Consider the following 24,640-nt stretch of genomic DNA (forward strand, 5'->3'; position numbering starts at 1 on the left):
ACTCATTAGAGTCAAGCTGAGTCCCTAAATGTCTCAAACTTCCTTCTATGCTGCCAGGCCGCTCTTCAGCCTTTGTCAGAGCTGCGATTCGCTGGGCAAGTTTGGCTTCTATGTCTGGTAATGTTTCTGCTTGCTTCATCATTTGCTACAGTTTCTATTCAGTAAGTTCCAGACGTCTCTGTAACTGTCTATTTTTTGTCTTCTAGCTGGCGTAAAGAAGGCAACTCGTTTTCCAGTTTGTCATTCATGTTGATTCTCTCTGCACATTAAGATATTGGTTCTCCAAAGTGGTTATCCTTTCTTCCCTGAATGTTGTGTGCTTATCTTCGGTCTGTGAAGCCATTATGAAAGCTCCAGGTCAAGCTCTTCACATGTACGCAGATCTAATATTGGCTGTATTCTCCTTAATCAGTCGCTGTGACTTTAGATGCTGCCCTTTGTGTTTGAATGTCACCACACAGCCCCCTTTTACTGGAACATTCTCTCCAGTGTAGCCTGTCACTTTTAATTTCACAGGATGGATCTTGCTCTTTACAGTGAGGGCTTTGTAATCATCCATAGACAACAGATTCACCTGAGTTTGAATGTCGAGCTTAAACGGAATGACTGTCTTGTTCAGAGTCACTGGAATTATCCATTCCTTCTTTGCCACCAGCAAATCCATAGTGAATCCATGAAGTATTCCTCTATTTCTTCGTCTACTCTGTATACCTTTTGGTTGGTAGCCGTTGCTTTACAGAAATTTACAAAATGATCATTGATGTACCATCAATAATCACAGAAGGCTGGAGTTGCGAAACTATTAGGCTTTTATTAACTAAAGACTGGAACAACCGTCAATCTCATTAACTGATCAAAGCAAAGTGAAAGGGGAAACATGCTATGGGTAGGATTGGTCTCAGGAGGCGTGTCCAGCAGACAGCAGCTAATCATGGCATAACAGTGGTTTACCACAAGCATTCTTTCCACCTTTATAGCAGGGCTTTCGATAGATAGGACACATCTTTGGAATACCTCTACCTCTGTACCTGCTGCATTTGTAATTTGAGTTTATCACTTTACTTTCTTGTTGCTTTGGGAAACTCCTGGCGCTCTGCTTATCTGTTCTCATCGCCAACACTGTTGTGTCCATCCTGTGCAGCTCCTCAACTGTCGTGTCTATCTTGGGAAGCTCCTTAGCTTGTGCTCGTGTGGTCTCTGCTGCCCTACACATATTCACAGCCTTTTCCAGAGTCAAACTTTTTTATGCAACAGTCTTTCTCTAAGTCCATTATCTGGGATTCCGCCAACTATTATGTCTTTAATGAATAAATTTTTCAAATCTCCAAATTCACAGTATTTATTCAGTGTGTGAAGCTCTGCTAAGTATTGGTCAAAGCTCATACCTTGTTTCTGGTCACTGGAGAAAAAGTTAAATATCTCAAACGTGACGTTTTTACTTGGAACAAAATACTCTTCAAATGTCAGAGTGTCCAATGTGAAAGCTGTCATTTCAATTTGAAAACTGTTATAGATGTCCAAGACCCATCATGTGCAGAAACATAGACACTTTTCATTTTCCATTGGTCTCTCCTCCTCTATCAACTTCTAAACAAATATTAAATCACTGTTTGAAGCATTTCCAATTATCAGGCAGGATTGCTGGTAAATTGCATCGGTGTGGGAGGACTTAACTTATCCATGCTTACAAACTATTGTCTTCACTTAATCTCTCATATACTTCTGGCACCATGTTATGCTTGTTATTTCAACAAGAACAACTTTATGTGGGTTTTACACTTAACCAACTTGATTTTCCTTGAGCTGCTTCAACCAGCTTCTGATGACCACCCCCGTCATATGTCACTTCTGGTTTCTGGTCAACCAGGCATGTTGCATGCTGGTAAATGTAGTTCTTATTTACACAATATCGGAGCCTGGATTTGAGAGGGCAATGAGGGCAAGAAGGGCTCTCGAGTATAGAAGGCTTCCTGATCCTATCGAAGGTTTGGATCTGGAGCTCGGGCTGCCAATGGTTTGACCAGGAGTCTTTGTGGCTACAGAGGATGCCAGAGCACTGGAGGTGAATCCACAGGCACTCAGTGTCTCTGAAGGGGCTCTCATTTGCTTCTCTTTCTCCTATTGTTTGGGACACTGGACAATGCTCAGGGCGACTCTTTGTTTGCCTTACGACAGAGAAAAGTTGAAGTCTTTCATGTATTTTAATGTATTATTGCATGATAATAAAAAAAAGAGCCTTGAAACCTTCAAGTTAGTTCATTTTCAAGAATAACAGCCTCATCACAACTCCCAGCCATCCTTACATCATCCACATATTTCCAATGAATGATCCAAGGGTCCATCAGTAATGCCTGAAAAGAAGTACCTGCGCCAAACTGGGATTAAAACCTCTTCTCAGGAGTCATTTATGCTCCACTTCTTGGCAAAATATGATCCTATCTTCAGCCCCAATGTTTCTATGAGAAAACTACTAGCTATTGGCCTGTAATGTCTCATACATTAATGATGAGTCCGAGAACTAGCAGGCAAATAATAGACAGGGAAAATACGATTTCATGAACTGAGAGGGAAAAATACCATGGGGACATGGGACATGCCAGAGTACTTATAATTTCTTGAAACAAATTTTGTGTTACTCAGTGAAGACATCTGAGATTTCACACATGAACGGTTTGAAAGGTTGACTAAATCAGAGGAGACTTTGTGATCTTGATCACAATCTTATTTAATGCTTCATAAGTTTTTTTTGGGCAGGTTCTAATGGAAAGACAACTTGAACAAAATGAAAAAGAAAATCCCTGTAACAAAGGATTTAATTTGAAATAATGACTGAACATTATGAGTTAGATATTGCTTTTCACAACTGAATGATCCTTGAGTATTGTTATTGCCAAGGCATCACAAGCTCACATAGTATTTCAAAGGAACATAAGTGAACTGTTGGAAGTTCCTGCCTGATTACAACTTGGAACAGTAAAATAACAAAAAAATCAAAACAGCACAATCCAGAAAAGGTGTGAAACTGCTCATAGAAAGAATAAATTAGATCATGTTTCTAATCTACTATTCTTCCTCCTTTCTCCCCAAACAGAATGGCGGAACTCTATTAAAACCCATATAGAAAGTTTATATCTGGAAGACAGATTTAACAGAGCACAAAAAGCAGAAAAGAAACCAACAGGGGCAAATTACAAATTTAAATATTAATAACATTAAATGGGTTCACAATTTAATTTGGTATTGATGTAATGAGATCACATTCATCTTGAAAATTGTGCATAATTTAAAAAGAATACTGGATTCTCTTCCTTAAATTGTGACCAAATGTTTAATAACTAGTCAAGGCCAAATAGAAGTATATGGAATTTGTAAATGATTCGAACCAATGGGCAGGTTTTTATTCATTTGGAAAGTTAGCGTTCTGCAGCACAATAAAACCTTGAAACGAACTTAAAATACATTATAAAATATATTTCTACTTAACATTCTCTCCACTGTGATTTTTTCCATTCATTATAATATGGATTGCACCTGCTCAGTCAAGCTTACTCTGACATGAGCTCAGTGGACAGGTTTCCCTGCCTTGGAGCAGAGAAGTCTAAAGAATTTCAAGGAGGCATCCACAAATTCAGTGCGGGGTATCCACCAGCCCAGGGGCCTGGACAGAAGATGCCACTGATGACCCAGAATGCCACCAGTGCACAAATCAGGATTTCCATGCGGATTAGTGGGTGAGGTGTTAGCAATGGCATGGAGCTTGGATCCGTTATGTGCTCGTGCTCCTGCCCCACCTAATTGGTCTCCGCTTACCTTGACTCTGTTTTGACCCCCCTAATCCAGTTCCTCCCACCTACAGCCAGGACACTTAACACGCCCGCCACATTCCAGTTCCCTGAACTCGATTGCCTCATATTTACCATGGATATCCAATCCCTATTCATTTCTATTCCCCATACTGAAGGCCTCAAAGCCCTTTGTTTCTTTCTGGACAATGGGATCAACCAGTCCTCCTCTGCCTCCACACTTCTCCAGCTGGCAGAACTTGTCCTCACCCTCAATAATTTCTTTGCTAGGTAGGGCTGCAAGGATCAAGGAATTCTTGGATATCCCGTAAATTACATGCATTTTTAAAAACAGTTCGTATAGTGGCATTAAGAGTGAATTTTAATACCTCAAAGAGAAAATTAGTTTATTTGCCATGGTTGAGATGTTAAAAAGATGTTCTTGTGGTCCAGATGATAAAATGGAGGCACTGACTGAGCTCAAGGGTTTGAGTTTGACTTAATTCTCTAACATGAACAGTTAAACACAATGGAATTACAGTTTCAGTGAAAGCAACTAAGCTATAAGTGTTATTGAATTGGAGCTTAGAGCTTCAAAACCAGCAAAGAACTCCTCTTAAAAGACCCTTAGATGGATATATGGATAGGAAGGAAATGGACCCAAGTGCAGTCAACCTTGGCAGCATGGACACTTGGGTGAAGAGCTTGTCCCATGGTGGGTGAGTCTATGACGATGATTCTATGACTCTACATCATTTAGGAAATCACCTCAATAACCTCTTCCTTTGACTCATCAGGGTTAGCCATGGGTACTTGCATAGGTCCCAGTTATGCCTACCTTTTGTTGGCTATGTGGAGAAATCCATGATACAAGCCTATACAGGTTTGACGCCTCAACTCTTCCTCTGATACATCGATGACTATTTTGGTGCTACCTCATTTACCCATTATGTGCTCGTTGACTTCATCCATCAACTTACAACCCGACCTCAAATTCACTGGTCCATCTCTAGCAACACTCCCCCTTTCCTCAATCTCTCTGCCTCTATCTCAGGAGATAAAGGCATGACAGTCTTCTTCTATACACCCACCAAGTCCCACAGCTACTTCGACTACACCTCCATACCCTGTCCCCATGCAAGGATTCCATTCCATTCTCTCAATTCCTCTGTCTCTATTGCACCTGCACTCAGGCTTGACTTCCAAGCCAGATCATCAGAGATGTCCTCCTTCTTCAAACAATGTGGCTTTCTCTCTATCACCATCAACTCGACACTCACCTGCACATCTTCCCTGGCCCCATCCACCCCCCACATGCAACAAGGACAGGATGCCCCTTGTCATCCCTCCAGCCTCTGCATCCAATACATCCTCCTCCATCTTTTCTGCCACCTACTACATGATTCCACCATTAGACATATATTCCCCTCTCCACCTACCACAGGGACTGCTCCCTCCATGACTCCCTTGTTCACTCCTCCCACCCATCAATCGTCACCTTGGGACCTACCCTTGTGACCGCAGGAGATGCTTTACTTGCACCCACATCTCCTCCTTCATCACCATTTAGGGCCCCAAGCAATCCTTCCAAGTGAAGCAACATTTCACCTGCGAATCTGCAGGGGTCACCTGTTGCATCCAGTGTTCCTGCTGTGGTCTTCTCTACATCGGAGAGACTGTACGCAGACTGGAAGATTGCTTTGTTGAGCACCTCGGCTCTGTCTGTCACGATAGAGTGGATCTCCCAGTAGCAACCCATTTAAATTATCCATCTTATTCCATTGCCAACATATCAGTCCATGGTTTCATGTACTACCAGACTGAGATCACCCATAAATTGGAGGAACAACACCTCATCTGAATGTGCACCCTCCAACTGGATGGCAACCACCCCCACCCCCCCTCACCCCCTGTCTACCCTCTCATCTCTCCTTTCCTTGTTTCCATTTGCACAAAATTCTAACTAGACCTTTATCACATCCAATTAACACTTATTGTTGGTCTGGATACCTCCCCCATTGTTTGAATTCTGAGACTTTCTAATATATCCTGCTTCTGCGTTTTCTGATTTTTCATTGAAGAAGGGCTCAGGCCCGAAATGTCGGCATATATATTTTCTCCTATAAATGCTGAAAAGACCAGCCGAGTTCCTCCAGCATTTTGGTGTTTTTACTACCATCACAGTGTCTGCAAAACATGCTGATGGCTGTGTAGATCTAAAACCCTTACTGGTAATCAATATTTGCTATCATTTTCATCCAAAAATAGTGAATTATATCTGCTTGCAAATATATGTGGAAAATACCTCATTCAAAATTAAGTGCAGTGGTCACTTGGTAAGAAAAATCTATGACAAATATCCTTTTATGATACTGCATTTTATAGCTTTCATTTCAAGCAGATTCTTAAATTAATTCAACACACCGTCTAAAATTTTCTGACAATTAATTCTTAATATTTCCCTCATAAATATTCACCGTGTAATCACACAGAAAACAAGCCTCCAAAATCTGATACCTCACACTTTTCATCTTCTGAGTCATTTTTTTTTCCATCCATTTAACAATCCTGAATACTTTATCAGTGTTCAGACTACATTGACTGAAATCTAAAGATCTGACATTGCTCCTCAAAGGATTTCCTGGAAATGAGTTGCTCTTTACACTGCCTTGAGGGTCTAAATTGGTAATTCACAATCTCAGAAATATATAAAATGCATCCAGCAGAGACTGATTTGGACATTGAACAGTTTCAACATGAATTTTATGGACTTCAATTCATCAGAATGGCCGATAATCAACCATCCATTTTAATTTATCATCCTCACAATGCTCTTGCCATGTTCCAAGAGTGCAGGTGCCTATTAATACTGCAAGGTAGATGTGAAAAATGGATGATTTGCCATTGATTTCCTAAATGATGTAGAGTCATAGAATCATCGTCATAGACTCACCCACCATGGGACAAGCTCTTCACCCAAGTGTCCATGCTGCCAAGGTTTATTCCATTTGACTGCACTTGGGTCCATTTCCTTCCTATCCATATATCCATCCAAGGGTCTTTTAAGAGGAGTTCTTTGCTGGTTTTGAAGCTCTGAGCTCCAATTCAATAACACTTATAGCTTAGTTGCTTTCACTGAAACTGTAATTCCATTGTGTTTAACTGTTCAAGTTAGAGAAGTAAATCAAACTCAAACACTTGAGCTCAGTCAGTGCCTCCATTTTATCATGTGGACCACAAGAACACCTCCTTTTTAACATCTCAACCATTGCAAATAAACTAATTTTCTCTTTGAGTTATTAAAATTTACTCTTAATGCCACTATACAAACTGTTTTTAAAAATGCATGTAATTTACAGGATATCCAAAAATTCCTAGATCCTTGCAGCCCTATCTAGCAAAGTTTTTAAGGACACCTTAGATTGCACTAGACAACAAAGATGTTGCTTCTTGAATGCTTTTAGGTGTATTTTATGGATTTTGGCTGCTGATTGCAAAACTCATCTTAAAATTTTCCTACCACATACATTTTTGTGATTTCCTGCCATATTTTTAACTTGCTTCAAGCATACAAAGCTATGAAGTGCAACATGTCACTGAAGATTCATTTTCTGCATTCACATTTGGACTTCTTCCCTGCTGATCTTGGTGCAGTCAGTGACAAACATGATGAAAGATTTCTCTAGGACATTGTGACCATGGAAAAGCAGTATCAGGGCAACTGGAATCCATCAAAGCTGGGTACTGACACAAGAGGCATCAGATGCTGAGTACATATGAAAAGCAGCAGAAAAAAACATTTTTAGGTCAGTTGAACGAACACAATGTGTCAGCATCAATCTATGATTAAACATACTAAATTCAGTAAAGGTTCATTTAATGCTTCTCCAACTTCCTACATGAAACAGCAAATATGAATTTATCTTTGTGTTCAGCTTAAAGTTGTCTATCATAGCCCCCAATTTTTTTTACAGGAAGCAAACCTTTTGGGAAAAAAAATCGTCCATTGTTATTGGAGCTATTTATAGTTAATATGCATACTATTCCCATTTTTTTGCCTGATTATTAACTTTATTATCCAAACAACATAAAATGAGGCCATTCAACTCCCAACCATATGCTGCTCGCAGAGCATTCTCATTGCCCCTCTAAGTTTTCCTGCAACATATTGTGTCCACCATCCCGCCAGATTCTACCAATCCTCCTCCAGTGACCTATTTACCTACCAACGAGCATGACTTTGGGATGTTGGAGAAAACCAGTGGAAGTCCATGCAAACTCCACATAAACACACCCAAGGTCAGTCCCTTCAAATATGAGTCAGGAGCTCTACAACCCTACAACTGGGTGGAAATCTGTTCACATTGATATTTGTCTGTTAGAGAGAGACATTCAAAGGTAAAGCCTTCAGAGCACAACAAATGAATATATTGACATGGTAAAAGCAAAGGACATCAGAAGAGATAACAGAATGGACACCATCTTGTACAACTCTGCTTTATATCACCTGGACAACAAGAACAGCTGTTTTTCATTGACTGTAACTCAATAAACAATTTGACATAATCGTACCAGCAAAATTGATAGTCAAACTCAGGGATCTGGGACTCTGCTTTTCATTTTGTGACTAGTTCCTTGACTTCCTAATTGAAAAACACCAATGAGTGCATATTGGCAAAATCACCTCCTGCTTACTAACCTTCAAAGCAAGGATGCCTTCAGACTGGGCACTTAGTCCCCTGCTCTATTCTGTCTACACCCACAATTGTGCAGCTGTTCAGCTCCAAAACAAGCTAAAAAAAAATTACTGATGACACCTCTGTTGTGGGTTCGCTGAGTCAGAAATCAGAGTGGAGTTTGAGAGTCTTGTTGTATGGAGTCAGAAAGCAATCTTTTCTCTCAATGTCAGCAATACTGAGGAACTCATTGTGGACTTTAGGAAGGAGAATCGTTTGCCTTCATTGGCAGGATGGTGGTGCCAATCTCCAGGATGGTGGGCTAGCAGCTTCAACTTCCTGGCCATTCACATATCGGAGGATCACTCCGGAATTATAACACTGAGGGAAACCAACACCTACAATTTCTGAGAAGTCTAAGGGGAGTCAGCATTGATCTTCCATTGAACTTCTGCAGGCATAGAGTGGAAAGTACTTAGCTGGCTGAGAACGTGGCAGCCTGGGCCAAGTCCATCATAGGCACTGTTTCCCACCCACTGAAGACAACCTGATGAGATGCTGCCTGAAGAAAGCATCCTTGTCCCTGATCATACAAAAAGTACAGTCCAGCACCTCTAGGTTTAGGAACAGTTTATTTTCATGCTACCAGGCTCTTGAATCTCCCAGTATTACCCCAAGCACATAGTACTTCAGGATCACCAGAGATTTGTCCACTTTCGCATTTCATCTGGCACTCACTGCAAATGTGAATATTTATCAATGCTTTTATATGTATTTTGTACTTGATGTTTGTTAATGAATTTTATCTACATGTGTAGCTGCAGCAAGCAAGACTTTCACTGCAATTCATGCTATGACCCCATCTCAAGGCCACTGTGGGCAAGTTTTTGACTGAGTATAATGGAGTCAAATGTATTGCAGAGGAGACATATTGGGCACATTGAAGAAGCGGAAGCAGCTTTTCAACCCCAAATAGGGAGTATCTCGTTCCCCCCCCCCCCCACCCCCCCACCCTCTTCCCGATGCTGCTCTACCCGATTAATCGATTACATTGCCTCCAGATTGCAGCGTGTGCCTCGATCTTTTCAGACGCCTCCTCCATGTCTTTGAGCGGAGCCAGGAGCATTTCCCAGCGACTTGCATCTGGTTACGTAGCGAATGGCCCCTTTCAGACCGTTCGATTCCCATCCCAGCCCGAGCAATACAGTCCGGATGCTTTTGAAGACCTGGATTGTTGCAGATGGCAACACATCAATGGCGGTTTTATGGACTCTACCTTCATCTGATCCATTCCATCAATCCAGAAGGAGAATCGACTGAATCCCAAAAAGTCAGTGAGCGAGTGGGAAACACGGAATGGGGAGGGGGTGGCGATTGACAAGGGGAAGGACAAGTGGGGCGAAGTCTCCAGAGGTTGCACACCCTTTGTCAGCGTGGCATCTGTATCGCCCGCGGCTTCAATGAGCCCCGATGCAAGTTAACAGCCAGAATGAAACCAGTTTATCCAGCAGGGTTAAAGCGAATGGCCAAGGCATGGGAGTAGGGGTGGGGGAAGAGCCCGTTCTGCAGTCACTCGGAGGGGTGGGTGGCTGTCACGGATGGCGAAGATTGGCCACCTTCAATCTCGGGAGTAACATCTCACCTGGTTTGACGAAGTTTAACCCGTTTCTTCTCCTTACTGTAGCCGCGGCCGGAGGTTGAAAACCAAGGGAATAAATAAATATTGCCACTACCCTACAGTTCACAAAGGAATTTTAATGATTATCTAACACGGGCTTTTTTTCTGTGACTTCAAACGCGATTTATTATAAGTACAAATGGTTACATTGTTAATTCCCGTTCAGGTACCACAATATCTACCGCGCGTTTATCCGCAAAATTTGGCTACATTCGGATTATTGAGTTTCTTTTCAAAAGGGCCAAAGTCCTGCATTTCGGACACGCGATCCTTCCTCGACCCCACCGGGACAGAGACACACGCACAATGGATAAAGAACGAAAGAAGCCCGTGGTGGTAGGAATCTGAACTGGGTTTTTTTTTTACCCCCCCCCCCCCTAGAAAATGCTGGAAACACTCAGCCGGTCGGTCGGCATCTGTGGCAGGAGGAGTTAAACAAGGAAGTCTGCAGATGCTGGGGTGCAGTCCATCATAGGCTGGAGGACTTCAGCAACACCTCCGGGAAACTCGACCCCAGGGTCCGCGCACACGCCTGACGAAGTTTTTCCTTCCCACTGGACGTCCCGTGGAGGCTGCTGCGTTTCTCCAGCACGCCCGTGTATTGTAGCAAGGGGGAGCCGACGTTCGGGGGATGTTGAACTCCGCGCCCGCCTCACGGGCTGAGCGTTTCTCGCGTGTTCAATGCCTCACTCCCCGCTGCTTGCATCCTCTGGGCCGGGGGTTCAGTTACAAGACCCCGCTGGCCATCACGCAGTGGACAGCCGGCACCACCTTCTGGTTCCTCCGGCTGAACATTTTCTTCAGTTCCCCTCGGAAGCTGTCGTGGAGCCAGGCGTAGATGAAGGCGTTGTAGCAGGCGGAGCTCATCGCCAGCCAGTGGCACAGCAGCTGGATCAGGTTGAAGTACTGCTTGTCGATCAGGTGGATGTCCATGTCTTTGATCACGTTGAAGAGGTTGAGGGGGAGCCAGCAGACGCCGAAAACGACCACCACCAGCACCAGGAGGCGGAAGGTCTTCCTGCGCCGGGTCCGGTCCCACTCGCTTTGGCTCTGGGTGGGGTGGCCGGGCACCACGCGATTCTTCAGCTTGACCGAGATGCGCAGGTAAGACAGGGAGATGAGGGCGAAGGGCAGCAGGTAGGTGACGGCCAGGGTGCTGTACGCGTAGAGCTGGCGTCGCCTCTTCATGCCCAGCCAGAATTCCTCGCAGATGGTCAGCCTCTGGTGGGGGAACTCCACGTAGTAGGTGTGGACCAAAGCCGGGGCAGCCAGCAGGCAGGCGAGAAGCCAGATGACCGCCAGCAGGTAGGCGCAGCTGGGAATGGTGAGCCGCCTCTTGAGTGGGTGCACGGTGGCGCGGTACCTGTCCACCGCGATGACGGTCAGGGTGAAGACCGACACGCACACGGTGACCGGCTGCATCAGGAAGACAAAGTAGCAGAGGAAGCGGCCGTAGATCCAACCCCGCGGCTCGAAGGCGTAGGCCAAGGTGAACGGCACGCAGGTGGCGCACATCAGCATGTCGGAGAAGGCCAGGTTGCCCAGCAGAAAGTTGGTGATGTTGTGCATCCTCTTCGTCTTGCAGATCACGTAGATGAGCAGGTAGTTGCCGAAGATGCCGACGCACACCACCAGCCCGTAGCACGGGATGATGACCGGCTTGAAGGCCTGCAGGAGCTGGATGCCCTGGAACTGCGCCGACAGGTTGCCCAGTTCGTCCAGCAGCCTCTGCCGGGCCGTCAGGTTCTCCGCGCTGTCCGAGCCCGGTGTCTGCTCCTCCATGCCCTCGCCTCCGCCAGTCCAAGCGCGCACGTCGGAACCCCCCTGTCACGGGGCGAGAAAACACATCAAAAGGTGTCCTCTGTCCCAAATGCCCCCCCCCCCCCCCGTTTGCACAGCCAACCCCATCCCCTTTTGCATGAACAGTGAACCCCAGCTTTCTCAGTCCAGCTCGGAATTCCCCAATGACCCCAGTACCAGAATACCAGTAAAATCATCCCGGGAGCAGGCTGGTGCATTTTAGACATTGCCAGTTTAGGTGCATGCAGAAATATACTTTTCAGTTCTAAATTACTTACGGATTTAATGTCGAAGCCCAGGCTGGACCGGGAGAGAATGCAGGGACGTTGGCAAAGTCTCCGAGTCCTCTCCGTTGGTCTGGCTGGTTCCCTGCGTGTTCGCCAGCCTCGGTCCCTGCCCTCTGGGACCCGCCAGCATCTCCCGCGAAAGGTGCGTGGCTTGACGCTGTCCAAATTCCTGTCGAGCTGCTCCGTCCGCGGTTGTGTGTGTTTCAGCCTCCGCTGAAAGGTGAGGGAGTGACTTTCTCAAGTGTGGGCGGGACGGGGCGGGCGGGGGAAGGAATCACGATTCTCCCTATTACCGGGCACTGAGGGGCAGCGACCGAGGGGAACCCGCAACCAACAAGGGGAGTGGGGGGGGGGGGGGGGGGAGAAACGACAAGGTGTGGTGCTCACCGCTTATTGAGAACAAATGTAACATTGATGTCGAGACATGACAGGCACTATGGGTGTAAAAAAAATACTTTGAACGGGTTTCTTCTTTGTAAATAATTTATTGTGAATAAAGTATATTGTTTAAAAAGTGTGAGATTAAGCGGGATTTGCGAATGTTTAACTCTAGACTTTGGTTTGATACTAGATAATTCCTATTCAACCACTAAGGATTCCACCGAGAGAGAAGGAGAGAGAGAGAGTTGGGGTGGGGGTGGAATACAAAGCCCTGGTTGTGCCTGTAGACAACTCCTCACTTGGCAGGAAGGTGCAAAAGCCATTGCATTTCCTGAGAAGACTGAAGCAGACAAGGGTACCTGTCACCAATAAGTCAACCTTCTACAGAAGCTCTCTCCACATAATCTTGGCTGGCTGCATCACAGTGTGGGTCAGTTGATGCAGAGAAATGGATTGAAGGTCAATTTACAGGACCATAAAAGGGACAGAGACATCCTCCCCCACCAGTGAAGAGATCAGAAGGGGGGGGGGGGCAGGAGCAAAATCATTGAGGACCTCTTCTGTCCTGCACACAGCATTTTTCAGCTGCTCCCATCAGGGAAGAGATACAGGAGGATCAGAGCTGGCGCATCAGGCTGAGGAACAGCTTCTTCCCACAGACTGTGAGAATCCTGAATGACCAAAGGAACTGCTCACACTAACTATCTGAGACTCTCATATCCACGAAACAATATTTATTTGTGTCTACAAATATGTATTGTTGGTCCGTATGCATGCTGTGTCTGATTGCATCTGCACGTTTTGCATCGAGGTCCGGAGAACACTGTTTCATCAGATCGTACTTGTGCAATCAGGTGACAATAAACTTGACTTGAAAATCCTTCAAGGCAAGATGAGAAAGTGTGAGGTTTGTGAATGGAGGTTCAACATGGAAGGAGTTAATAGAGGGGAGGATGAGACCCTCTGCCTTGCACTGCCTTTCAATTAGATCTGTCATTCATTCATTTTATTTCTGATTGGCAGTCCTGTAGAAAGCTTTATTCCCAAAATATATTGATCTCTGTGCAGAACCAACTCAACAACTCAATGTCCATAGTAGTGCAAGGCAAAGTATTTCAATGCCACGCAGTCTGAGTGAAGACATTTCTCCCGAGCACAGTCCTCAGACGTTTACCCATGAAATGCCAGTAGTAATAAATTCTAAAGCCTGCACACATACCCCCACATCTCAACCTTCAGCCACTGCATTCAATCTCTCCTCCATGAATAAACCCTTCCCAGGAACAAATCTAGGGAAGGTCCATTAAAGACAAGCAAGACAAATACATAATTTTATAGTGGTCACAAGAAAATTCTGCTCACTTGCACCAAAGCCTCTTTACCTGCTTACCAATTGCAATAAAGGCCAATATGACAATATTCTTTGATAATTTGGTATGATTTTGTACTTGCTTAACCTTAGCTCTTGCATACATTCCCTATCTTCCTGATCATTTACCTTTTCACCAAGCTTTATTGGTCAATATGTGCCAATGTGTTGCACATGTAAGTTGTTAACTTGTATTATGAATCGTTAAGTGCCCGGTCTTTTAATGGCCTGAAACACAAAACTCTGCAAAAGCTTTGATTGTAGTAAAAACACAGAAATGCTAGAGGAATTCAGCCGATCCTTTAGCATTTCTGTGTGTTTTTACTTTTGATGGGACAGTCAAGCTTAAAAATATCTGCTTAATAAATTCTGTCTTCCTGTTCTTTAATTAATGTTGTTTTTGTTATGTTATTTCCAATTCTGTAGGTCCATATTTTATATAATAGACCTTACCTGGTATAATATTAAATAGCTTCAGAAAGTTTATCTTACCCTTTGTGGTAAACCACTGTTACACCGTGATTGGCGGCTATCAACTGGACACACCTCGTGAGACCGAACCCACTTATAGCCCCCTGTAGGCTACCCTTTCCTTTTGCTCTGATCAGTCCAAGAGGTGGTGGGTTGTTTGATAGTATTCCAGTCTTTGGCTATTAAAAGCCTAATTGTTTCACTACTCAGCCTTTTGTGAATTATTGATGGTACATCACCCTTCTAACTACATTACAAAAAGTTTTATTCAATTTCCCAAACATGGTCTTCCTTCATAAAACCATTATCTAATTATCATATAATTTTTGAAATGACCTATTATTTTATCCTTTAAAATAGCTTCTGCCATTTTGCTGACACCAAGCTAATTATTTCTTTCTTGGTTAGACATTAATTGAAAGGTGCAGTGAGGGACTTTGGATATGTATACAATCTAGTGGAATTGTAGAAGTCGATGTTTGAGCAGACAGAGTTTGATAGAAGTGGTTTTAATAGAGGAAATAAGGAGAAATTATTTCTGGTGGCAGAGAATCAGAGAATAATGAAGACATATTCTGTCAAAAACACCTGACTTTGGGAAGAAAAAATTGTTTTCACACTTGTAAATGTCACAGGCTTAAACAATGCCGCAAGCAAATTGAAAAGTGGAGATTAAAAGAGGATTGGGTAACACCTTCAATATACAAGATTCCTTTATTGTAAAGCAGGTGTGATATTACACAAAATTTGCTTTCATCTGCTGTAAGGGAGACAGATTTGCCATCAGCTGAAATTGCCAGGCATCTGTTGCTGTCCAAGAAAGAGAAGCAAAAGAGAGTCCCCCCACCCCCAGAATCGTCGAGTGTCCATGGATTCGCCTCCAGCGCTTCCGCAGCCTCCATAGCCACACCGACCAATCCAAACCATTGTCAACCTGAGCGCCAGATCCAAACCTTTGACATGATCAGGAAAATCTCAGTATTGTCAGATCTTGGCTCTGATACCTGGTACCCCTGCTGCCAGTCTCAAGCCCGTCCCAGCAGTCTGCAGGCTGGTGCAAGTGCAGTCAGTGAATTTGAGTGAATCCTGCATGGGTTGTTTGCCTCCAGTCACCAACAACCCGCTACTTGCCCATCCTTCAGTTGCAGAGGCCCACCCCCACCCCCACTGGTCTGTCATCATGGTCACCATCCTGTAGGGTCAACTCTTCTGCCTCTCTTTCTCAAACTTGGGGCGGGGGGGTGGTATCCCCATTTTCTGGTGCCCTGCTCCAATCCTCTGTTTCCCGTATCTCCTTGCGGCTATTGCCGAACTCAGGCACTGCCATCTTGGGTCCAGACCTTGTGGTCGCAGGATTTTAAAATAAATCACTGTCAGTTCCCTTAACATGCCATTTCAAGCCTGTGCACAGCCATCGGTAGTTGGACTGGGCAGTAGAGGCTATGGAGGAGTGCTGTGTCTCCTCTCCTTGTTCTCTGTGGGTCCACACCATTTTGCTTAAAGGGAGAATGACTACTGCATAAGTCTATAGAATAAGACCACAAAACTGGAAGCAACATAGCAGGAATAGCTAATTAATTACAGAATAGGAAAACAGAGTTTAATCAGAATTGACATGTACATGGTGGACCAATTGCCTGAATACTGTCATTCCACTGTTCTATAATCACAGGATATTCTCCTCTTGGTCTGGAGCATGACCATTATCATCAAGTGTGGTATGTTTTCCACACTAATAAGATATAAATAATCATGGAAATTCAGAGCAGTAGAAATATGTACATAATACACTGACTCTTGCCTTTCCACATTTTTTACAACGAATATTTGTTTATACCTTAACTCAGCTTGTCGTTTTTGGAGATGTTGAGTCAGAATCAAGGCTACCTGCAGAGAACCCATCCAGTCACCCCTCGGATAAGTGTATCGGCAATGAAATAGCATTTCTAATTTCTAATAGGATCACTATTTTTCCTGAACCACCATCAAGAGCAGAATTACGAAATAGAAGTTGGCAAATAATTTGAATTAAAAGTATTTCTTTGGGTTCTGTATTTTGTGTGAATAATGAAATGACAAAATTCAGATGCTGGAGTTCAGCAAGAAATTTATCTCACAAGATAAGATATATCTGTCTCAATTAATGATAAAATTGAACAATTCTTCGGTAGCTGGCAAACTGCTCCAAATGACGCTTTCCTTCTAATTTCAAGAACTGGGAAATTTTGAGGAGATTGGTCTGCGCTCCATCCCTGCTGCTACTGTCTGGGTCCCAGGCAGGCTTCCAACATTTGTTTTGTTCCTTTACGTGCTTTCCTTTGCAAGTGCCTGTTTTATTTTCACATACAGCATGGTGTGCAGGGGGAAAAAAAAATCCTGCACTTGTTTTCAATTTGTTGCTTTTAAATTGGCAACTTTAGTAGATTAAGATTAGGATAACAACCTCTCTGTAACTATGGGGGTAGATTTAAACGTATCAGATGTATTCAGATTCAATCAGAGACACTTTTAAGAACTTTCCACATTCCTGAAGCTTTACTTCTTCTGCATTGCACAGTTAGTTTGTCTACATTTCTTTCTTTGTTTTCATACCTCTCGTCATAGATCACCAAAACCAAGGAGCTGATTGTTGTCTTCAGGAAGGGAAAACCAAAGGTGTACTGACCAGTTATCTAAATTAAATTTAAATTTAGACGTACAGCACGGCAACAGGCCATTTCAGCCCACAAGCCCGTGCCGCACAATTACACCCAATTAACCTACAACCTCTGGTATGCTTTGAACAGTGGGAGGAAACTAGAGGCCCCAAGGAGAAACTCACGGAGACATAGAGAGAATATACAAACTCCTTACAGGCAGCGCGGGATTCAAATCCCGGTCCCGATCGCTGGCGCCGTAACAGCGTTGTGCTAACCGTGCCCCATTGACGGATCAGGGGTGGAGAGGGTGAGCAAATTTAAGTTCTTGGGAGTCACTATCTCAGAGAATCGTTCATGGACCAAACACACGAATGGCATCATGAAGAAAGCACATCAATGCCTCTACTTCCTCAGGAGATTGTGGAGGTTTGGCATGACATTGGAAACCCTGGCAGATTTCCACAGATGTGTGACGGAAAGTGTGCTGACTGGCTGCATCACAATCTGGTATAGGAACAGCAATATCCCTGCAAAAGGAAATGGGCACAGCCCAGGACATCACAGGCAAAGCCCTCCGCACCAGCGAGAATATCTACAAGGAATACTGTAATCGGAGAGCAGCAGCAATCATCAAGAATCCACATCATCCAGAACACGCTCTGTTCTCACTGCTACCATCAGGAAAGAGGAATAGGTGCCAGATGATTCACCAGGTTCAGGAACAGCTGCTACCCCTCCACCATTAGATTCCTCAACAACAAACTCAATCAAGGATTCATTTAAGGATTCGTTAAAGGACTTTCTTGATTTTTTTTCTGTTTTCTGTATTGTGCAATCAGTTTGTTTACATTTCTTTATTTGTTCACGTGTACATTTTGTACAGTTTTCTGCACGACCAATAAGTTGTATGTAATGTCATGTATGTACTCTGGCAATACTTTTGAATGGATCTTGCCTCTGTGGGTGGTGCTGAACATGAAAGCCACTGTGCGCTGGTCTGTGAGGAGGGTGAACCTTCTGCCAGCCAGGAAGCGGCGCCAGTGGCGGACTGCTTCCACGATCGCCTGGGCCTCCTTTTCAATGGTGGAGTGTCCGAGCTCTGAACCGTGGAGGGTCCTGGAGAAAAAGGCCATGGGTCTGCCCCCTTGATTGAGAGTGGCAGCGAGGGCAACGTCAGAGGCATCGCACTCCACCTGAAATGGGGTGGTCTCATCCACGGCATGCTTCATGGCATTAGTGACGTCCTGTCTGATGCAGGGGAAGGCTGCTTGCACCTCGGCAGGGAGGGGAAAAGTGGTGGCTTGGGCCAGTGGGCAGACCTTGTGTTAGAAGTGGGGGACCCACTGGGAGTAGTAAGAGAAGAGCCTTAGGCACCTGCGGAGGGCCTTGAGCATGTAGGGGAAGGGCAGTTCCAATCGGGGAGGCATGTGTTCAGTGTCGGATCCATTGACACCATGTTCCACAATGTACCCCAGGATGGTGAGGCGGGTGGTGCTGAACACCCACTTCTCCCTGCTGTAAGTGAGGTTCAGTCCCTCTGCCGCCCAGAGAAATCTCTCCAGGTTGGCACCGTGGTCCTGCTAGTCATGGTCACAGGTGGTGGTGACATTATCCAGGTACGGGAAAGTTGCTCTTAGATTGTGCCGCTGTATCACCCGATCCATCTCCCACTAGAACATGGGGACTCCATTTGTGACCCCAAACAGGACCTGGCAGAACTGGTAGAGACATCTGTCTGCCTCAAAGGGGGTAGAAAGTTTATCCCAGGCAGGTTCAAGAGCTTGTCTGTGTCATTCTGAAGGTGCTGTAACTAGATGGGAATAAATGGTGACATAAGAGAGAGGAATACAACAATGCTGGTGAGTGTGGTAGAGCAACCATTCTCAACATTTTGTGGGCCATGCCCCATTTCCCCCCACCCCACCCTCACTCCTCAAAGTTTATGGGCCTCCTTCCCCATGAAGCAGTCAAGTTTAGGTTTCTCCCTTACTCTCACCACTGAAAGAAAATCATTTATGGTACGTGAGGTAAAAAGAAAACAAGGCTTTTATTTAAATGTGCTGTGGACCCCATTGAGAATGGCTGTGTAGAGAAAACTGCAGTTTTTCTAGAAATCTTAAATAAAAGAGAAGACTGGTGGGGAAAAAAAATCAGTAGATTAGGATCTGAATTAACATTGCAGGTTCGTGAGCTTTCATAAGAATTCCTCAATGCAGACAAATGCCGCTTAGCTTGAATTTCTGAAGTTGCGGGCCTCATTGCTAAGCACCAAAAGCTCTATCTTGGAAGATGAGCTAAGTAAAATCACAAAATGCTGGAGGAGCTCAGCAGGTCCCACAATGTCCATAGGAGGTAAATATATTTATATAAAACCAATGGTCTTGGAAGATGCGCAGCTGTCCCTGAAGATTACGTTTCACTCTCAGAGACTAAAAGGCAAGAAAAAGGAGAGAAAATTAAAGTGACAGGCAGCTGAAAGTTCAGGACACCCATGTGTACTGGAAAAAAAGGGGGGGGGGGGCTGTATTTGATTTCTCCAGGACAAAGGGGGCCTTATTGTGAAAACACATTAGAACACTCAATTGGGTGAGGTGCTCATCCTTGAGGTTTTGATCCACAGATCTTAACATTTCGACACCCTTCCTTCCCCTTTCTATGCACCAGAAATGCTAAGTGAAAGCTGAAATGTTGATTCTGTTTCTCCCTTGATAGATGGTGCCTGGTGTGATGAGTACTTCCTGCATTTCCTGATTTTATTCCTATTTCTGGTGCTTCCAGGTTTTCTTTTGCTTTTTGATGAAATGCAGAGCAATGCTATTTCTTTCCTATCCTTTACTTTTTAAAAAAAATATTTTATTTAATGTTCCATACATGCAGTAACTACAATTACTATAATACTACAGATATCAAAATAGAACATATTGATTAGATACATGATGGTTTTCAGCCATCCCAAAACCACTCCCACCCAACCAATCTCACCATCCAAAAAAAAATAAAAAACAATATACACATTTTAAAAAGTTTTTTTAAAAATAGGTCTAAAAAAGATAAGATGAAAAGAGAAAGCAAGAAAAAAATATTTGGCTTGCAGAGAGAGATGTCGCGTAGTTCTAACATAAACATAGAGGAGAATTCTGCAGGGCAAGAGGGATAAAAAAGATATCACTACAAATGTAATCCCATTATTTGAGTGTTGTAATGGAAGATTCAAACCGTGTTTTTTACTTTTACAGCCTTTGCTTCTGCAGGGCTGAGAAGCTGCTTGTTTTTTAGAATCAGCAGACATAAGCTAAATTCCACCGAGGGCCCAGAGATGCAGTTATCTGACGAAAGGACATCTGTGTACCAAGAACATTTAATCTTCCTGCTTGTTTTGGTCACAGACTGTCAGAGGCCTAGCCTTGATGCAAAATAAATCATTGTATTCAAAGTGATAAGCTGAAAATTACGTTATTCGATAGAAGCCTAGGCATGCTAGCTTGCTCGCTTATCTTTCTTACTGTGCTGGGAATAGATGCTTGGGTAAGCAGTTTGTGGGTAATATAAGCCATGGTCCCGCTGCTGAAGTGTGAGACTCTCCGAGAGGTGGCCACATCTCTCAGCAAGAAGAAGAACTTCTAGAGTCCAGCCAACGTCCCAGTCGAGGTGGAGAAGCTGCTACCGATGCCCCAACAACCTACTACAAGTGTGCAGTCGTTGCCTCGCTTCGGCAGTTGGGACCAGTCCAAGCGTTGATAAGTATAATTGGGAAGGGCTTGCACATTGTAGTTTGATATCAGCTTTAGAATTTGTAATAAAGATTTGTATAAACTGAAGTGCACTTGGCGTGTGCGTGTCTATTTTCTTTCGGTAGCTCAAACACTGTGACCAAACTAAAACGAACAAAGTGAGAGGTACAAGTTTACCCAGGACAAGTGTACAGGCACCAAATTTGTAAAAACATAGAATATTTATTCCTTAAATTGTAAGCAATTTTTCCCAAAGAGATACAACTTTGAATTTCAGCATACCACGTTGGCAAAGTTAAAGATATATCTGATTTGTAAGTGATTGCAATATATTTCCTCACCAATGCTAATGTTGCTTTTACAAATTTCAATTAATATATTGATAATTTCAATTTAGGAATTTACCTTCAATATTTCCTAATGAAAACAGATCGGAATTTAATGGAAAAACAATTATTTCTGTAACTTGTAAAAAAAAACTTACAGACACCCAAAAGGATCTCACATTTGAACAAGACCATGTTGAATGTATGAAAGATCCTCACCACATCTAAAACATGGATCTGATCAATCCGACTTCAGTCTATTCAACTTCTGTGGTGTTGGATGTAATTGATGTAAAGCAATTATGTTGAACTAATCTATACCTTGTATTAAAAGTATTAAGCATAGAATCTCTAAATGAATTTTCCTAAATTTGTTGATCTATCATAATATTCAATTCTGTTTCCCATCTCTGCCTAGATCTATGCATTCCGAATTTAGGTGTTCCTACTTGTAATAATGAATATATTAAAGAAATAATTTTTTGACCATCCCACTCCTAATAAGAAGTTCTACCCCAGAACAATTAAGCAAAAATGTATATCATTTTCTTTTAATAAAATTTTAGATAATGTTTATTTATTTTCAATTTATTGTTGGAATACGTACATGACATCGCATACAACCCGCAACTCTTTTTCCAGCAGGCAAGGCAGATTTATCACGTATAGGCAGTGTAACCAAAAAAAAAACTGACTCAATGTACATACATAAATAAATAAAGAAACGTGAAAAACTGACTGTGCAATATGGAGAGAGAGAGAAAAAAAAATCAATAAAGTGCAAAAGCCAGAGTCCTGAAATGAGTCCCTGATTGAGTTTGTTGTTGAGGAGTCTGATGGTGGAGGGGGAGCAGCTGTTCCTGAACCCATTAGTGTGGCACCTAAACTTCTTTGCTGATGGGATTTCCTGGGCTGCGTCCACTAGCATTGGTGCTCAGGGGCATTGGTGTCCTCATGCCAGACTGAGATGCAGCCAGTCAGCACACTTTCCAACACACATCTGTAGAAATTTGCTGGGGTTTCCAAAGTCATGCAAACTCCTGAGAAGGCAGAGGCACTGACATGCTTTCTTCATAATGCCATTTGTGTGTTTGGTCCAGGAAAGATCCTCCAAGATAGTTAAATTTGCTCACCCTCTCCACCTCTGATCGTCCAATGATCACTGGATCGTACACCTCTGGTTTTTGTTTCTTCTTGAAGTCATTGATCAGCTCCTTGGTCTTGAGTGCAAAGTTGTGGTTGGTGCACCATTTAGGCAAGTTTTCAATCTCCCTCCTGTACGCTGACTCATCGCCCCTTTTATACAACCCACTACCGTGGTATCGTCAGCAAACTTGTAGATTGTATTATTGTCATACTGAGCTGCAGTCGTAATGCAAAGTGATTAGAGCAGGGGGCTAAGAACACACCCCTGTGATACTCTGGTACTGATGGAGATTGTGGAGGAGATGTTCTTACCAATCCTCACTGATTGTGGTCTGGAGGTGAAGAAATCCAGGATCCACTTACACAGTGGGGTGTTGAGTCCTAGGTCTTGGAGTTTGCTGATCAATTTTGAAAGGATGATGGTGTGAAATGTCGAACTGTAGTCGATAATGAGCATCCTGCTGTAGGCATCTTTGCTGTCCAGTTGTTCCAGGGCTTTGTACAGAGCCAATGAAATGGCATCCGCCGTAGACCTGTTGCTAAGATAGGCAAATTGAAATGGATCCATGACGCCACTCAGTCAGGAGCTAATATGCTCAACAACAGCCTTTCAAAATAATTCATCACTGTTGACGTTGAGTGCCACTGGTCGAAAGGCATTCAGGCAGGTTACCACACTCTTCTTGAGTGCCCTGTTTGAAACAGGTGGATACCATGCCCTGCCGGATTACTACTGCATCAATATGACAAGATTTTATGTTCTGCCTTTATTCTTTTTTATGATTTTCTATTAATTGATCACAGAAAAAAAAACATTTGTTTCTGGAGAAGCGGGGAACAGAATTGAAACATTTTGATCTCCTGCTACTAAATAACTCGATTATAAATTTCAGAACTATATTCCACGAATATAGTTTGAACCTAGCCAATCGAGATTCACACCTTAAGTAAAAATAAATGGGTAGAAATTCACAGAAAGTCAACTTTAAAGTTCCAGTTCAGATTTATTGTCAGACTTCTTCTTTGGCTTGGCTTCGTGGACGAAGATTTATGGAGGGGTAATGTCCACGTCAGCTGCAGGCTCGTTTGTGGCTGACAAGTCCGATGCGGGACAGGCAGACACGGTTGCAGCGGTTGCAGGGGAAAATTGGTGGGTTGGGGTTGGGTGTTGGGTTTTTCCTCCTTTGTCTTTTGTCAGTGAGGTGGGCTCTGCGGTCTTCTTCAAAGGAGGTTGCTGCCCGCCGAACTGTGAGGCACCAAGATGCATGGTTTGAGGCGATATCAGCCCACTGGCGGTGGTCAATGTGGCTACACACATAACATCAGACACGACGCAGAGATTCCTGTTGTATTTCTAATTACCGGTAACTATACACTGTACCCAAGATGAAAGAAATGTAGACAAAAGGAAGAAAATTTAAACAAAAGAAAGAAATGTAAACAAACTGACTGTGCAAATGCAGAAAATTAACTATTCAGCAATAAATAATGAGCAAAGTAAGAGTCAATAAATGATTCTCTGAATAAGCCAGTTCTTTACGATTCTGATGGTTGAGGAGTAGCAACTATTCCTGAGACTGGATGCACTGAATGGCACTTGTACCTCTTTCCTGATGGTAGCAGTGAGAACAGAGTACCTGCTGGGTAGTGTGGATCATTGATTATTGCTGTTGCTCTCCGATGGCAACGCTCCATGTAGATATTCCCGATGGTGGGGAAGGTTTTACCTGTGGTGCCCTGGGTTGTTTCCACTACCTTGTTCAGGGCTTTCTGCTTAGAGGTATTGGTGTTCCCATACCAGGTCATGATTCAGCCAGTCAGCACGCTTTCCACCACACATCTGTAGAAGTTCGCCAAGCTTTCTGAGGTCACACCAAACCTCCACAAACTCCTGAGGAGGTAGAGGCTCAGACATGCTTTCTTCATGATGACATTAGTGTGTTGGATCCAGGAAAGGCCCTCCAAGATTATAACCACCCCCCCCCACCACCCCGGCACTTAAATTTGCTCACCATCTCCACCTCCGATCAATGAATCGTACACCTCTGGTTTTCCTTTTCTAAGGTCCACAATTAGCTCCTTAGTTTTGGTGACATTGAGTGAGAGGTTGTGGTTATTATGTCATTCAGCCAAGTTCTCCATCTCCTCCTGCATGCTGATTCATCACCCCTTGTTATACAACCCATTACCATGGTATTATCAGCTGTCTCTTCAATCTGAGGCGCCTGCAGGCTCACACCAAGACACAAGAGCAACTTGTCCGTGAACTACTCTTTGCAGACGATGCCGCTTTAGTTGCCCATTCAGAGCCAGCTCTTCAGCGCTTGACGTCCTGCTTTGCGGAAACTGCCAAA

The 24,640-nt window shown here is 43.7% G+C and overlaps 2 protein-coding genes across 2 annotated transcripts in view; both read right to left on the reverse strand.

Annotated features, from left to right (window-relative positions):
• The window catches only part of cacul1 (CDK2 associated cullin domain 1), a 165,910-nt gene that overhangs the window by 1,428 nt on the left and 139,842 nt on the right, over positions 1-24,640 (reverse strand). The window lies entirely within an intron of this gene.
• LOC138743902 (prolactin-releasing peptide receptor-like) lies at positions 10,773-11,925 on the reverse strand. The gene has a single exon (XM_069899471.1). The coding sequence runs from the start codon at positions 11,916-11,918 to the stop codon at positions 10,863-10,865; it is 1,056 nt and encodes a 351-aa protein (XP_069755572.1). The 5' UTR covers positions 11,919-11,925; the 3' UTR covers positions 10,773-10,862.

The sequence above is a fragment of the Narcine bancroftii genome, chromosome 10 (genome assembly GCF_036971445.1).
Source record: "Narcine bancroftii isolate sNarBan1 chromosome 10, sNarBan1.hap1, whole genome shotgun sequence".
Classification (NCBI taxonomy): Eukaryota; Metazoa; Chordata; class Chondrichthyes; order Torpediniformes; family Narcinidae; genus Narcine; species Narcine bancroftii.

Coding starts and splice junctions, on each gene's coding strand:
- LOC138743902 (XM_069899471.1), bottom strand. CDS start 11,918: ATGGAGGAGCAGACACCGGGCTCGGACAGCGCGGAGAACCTGACGGCC.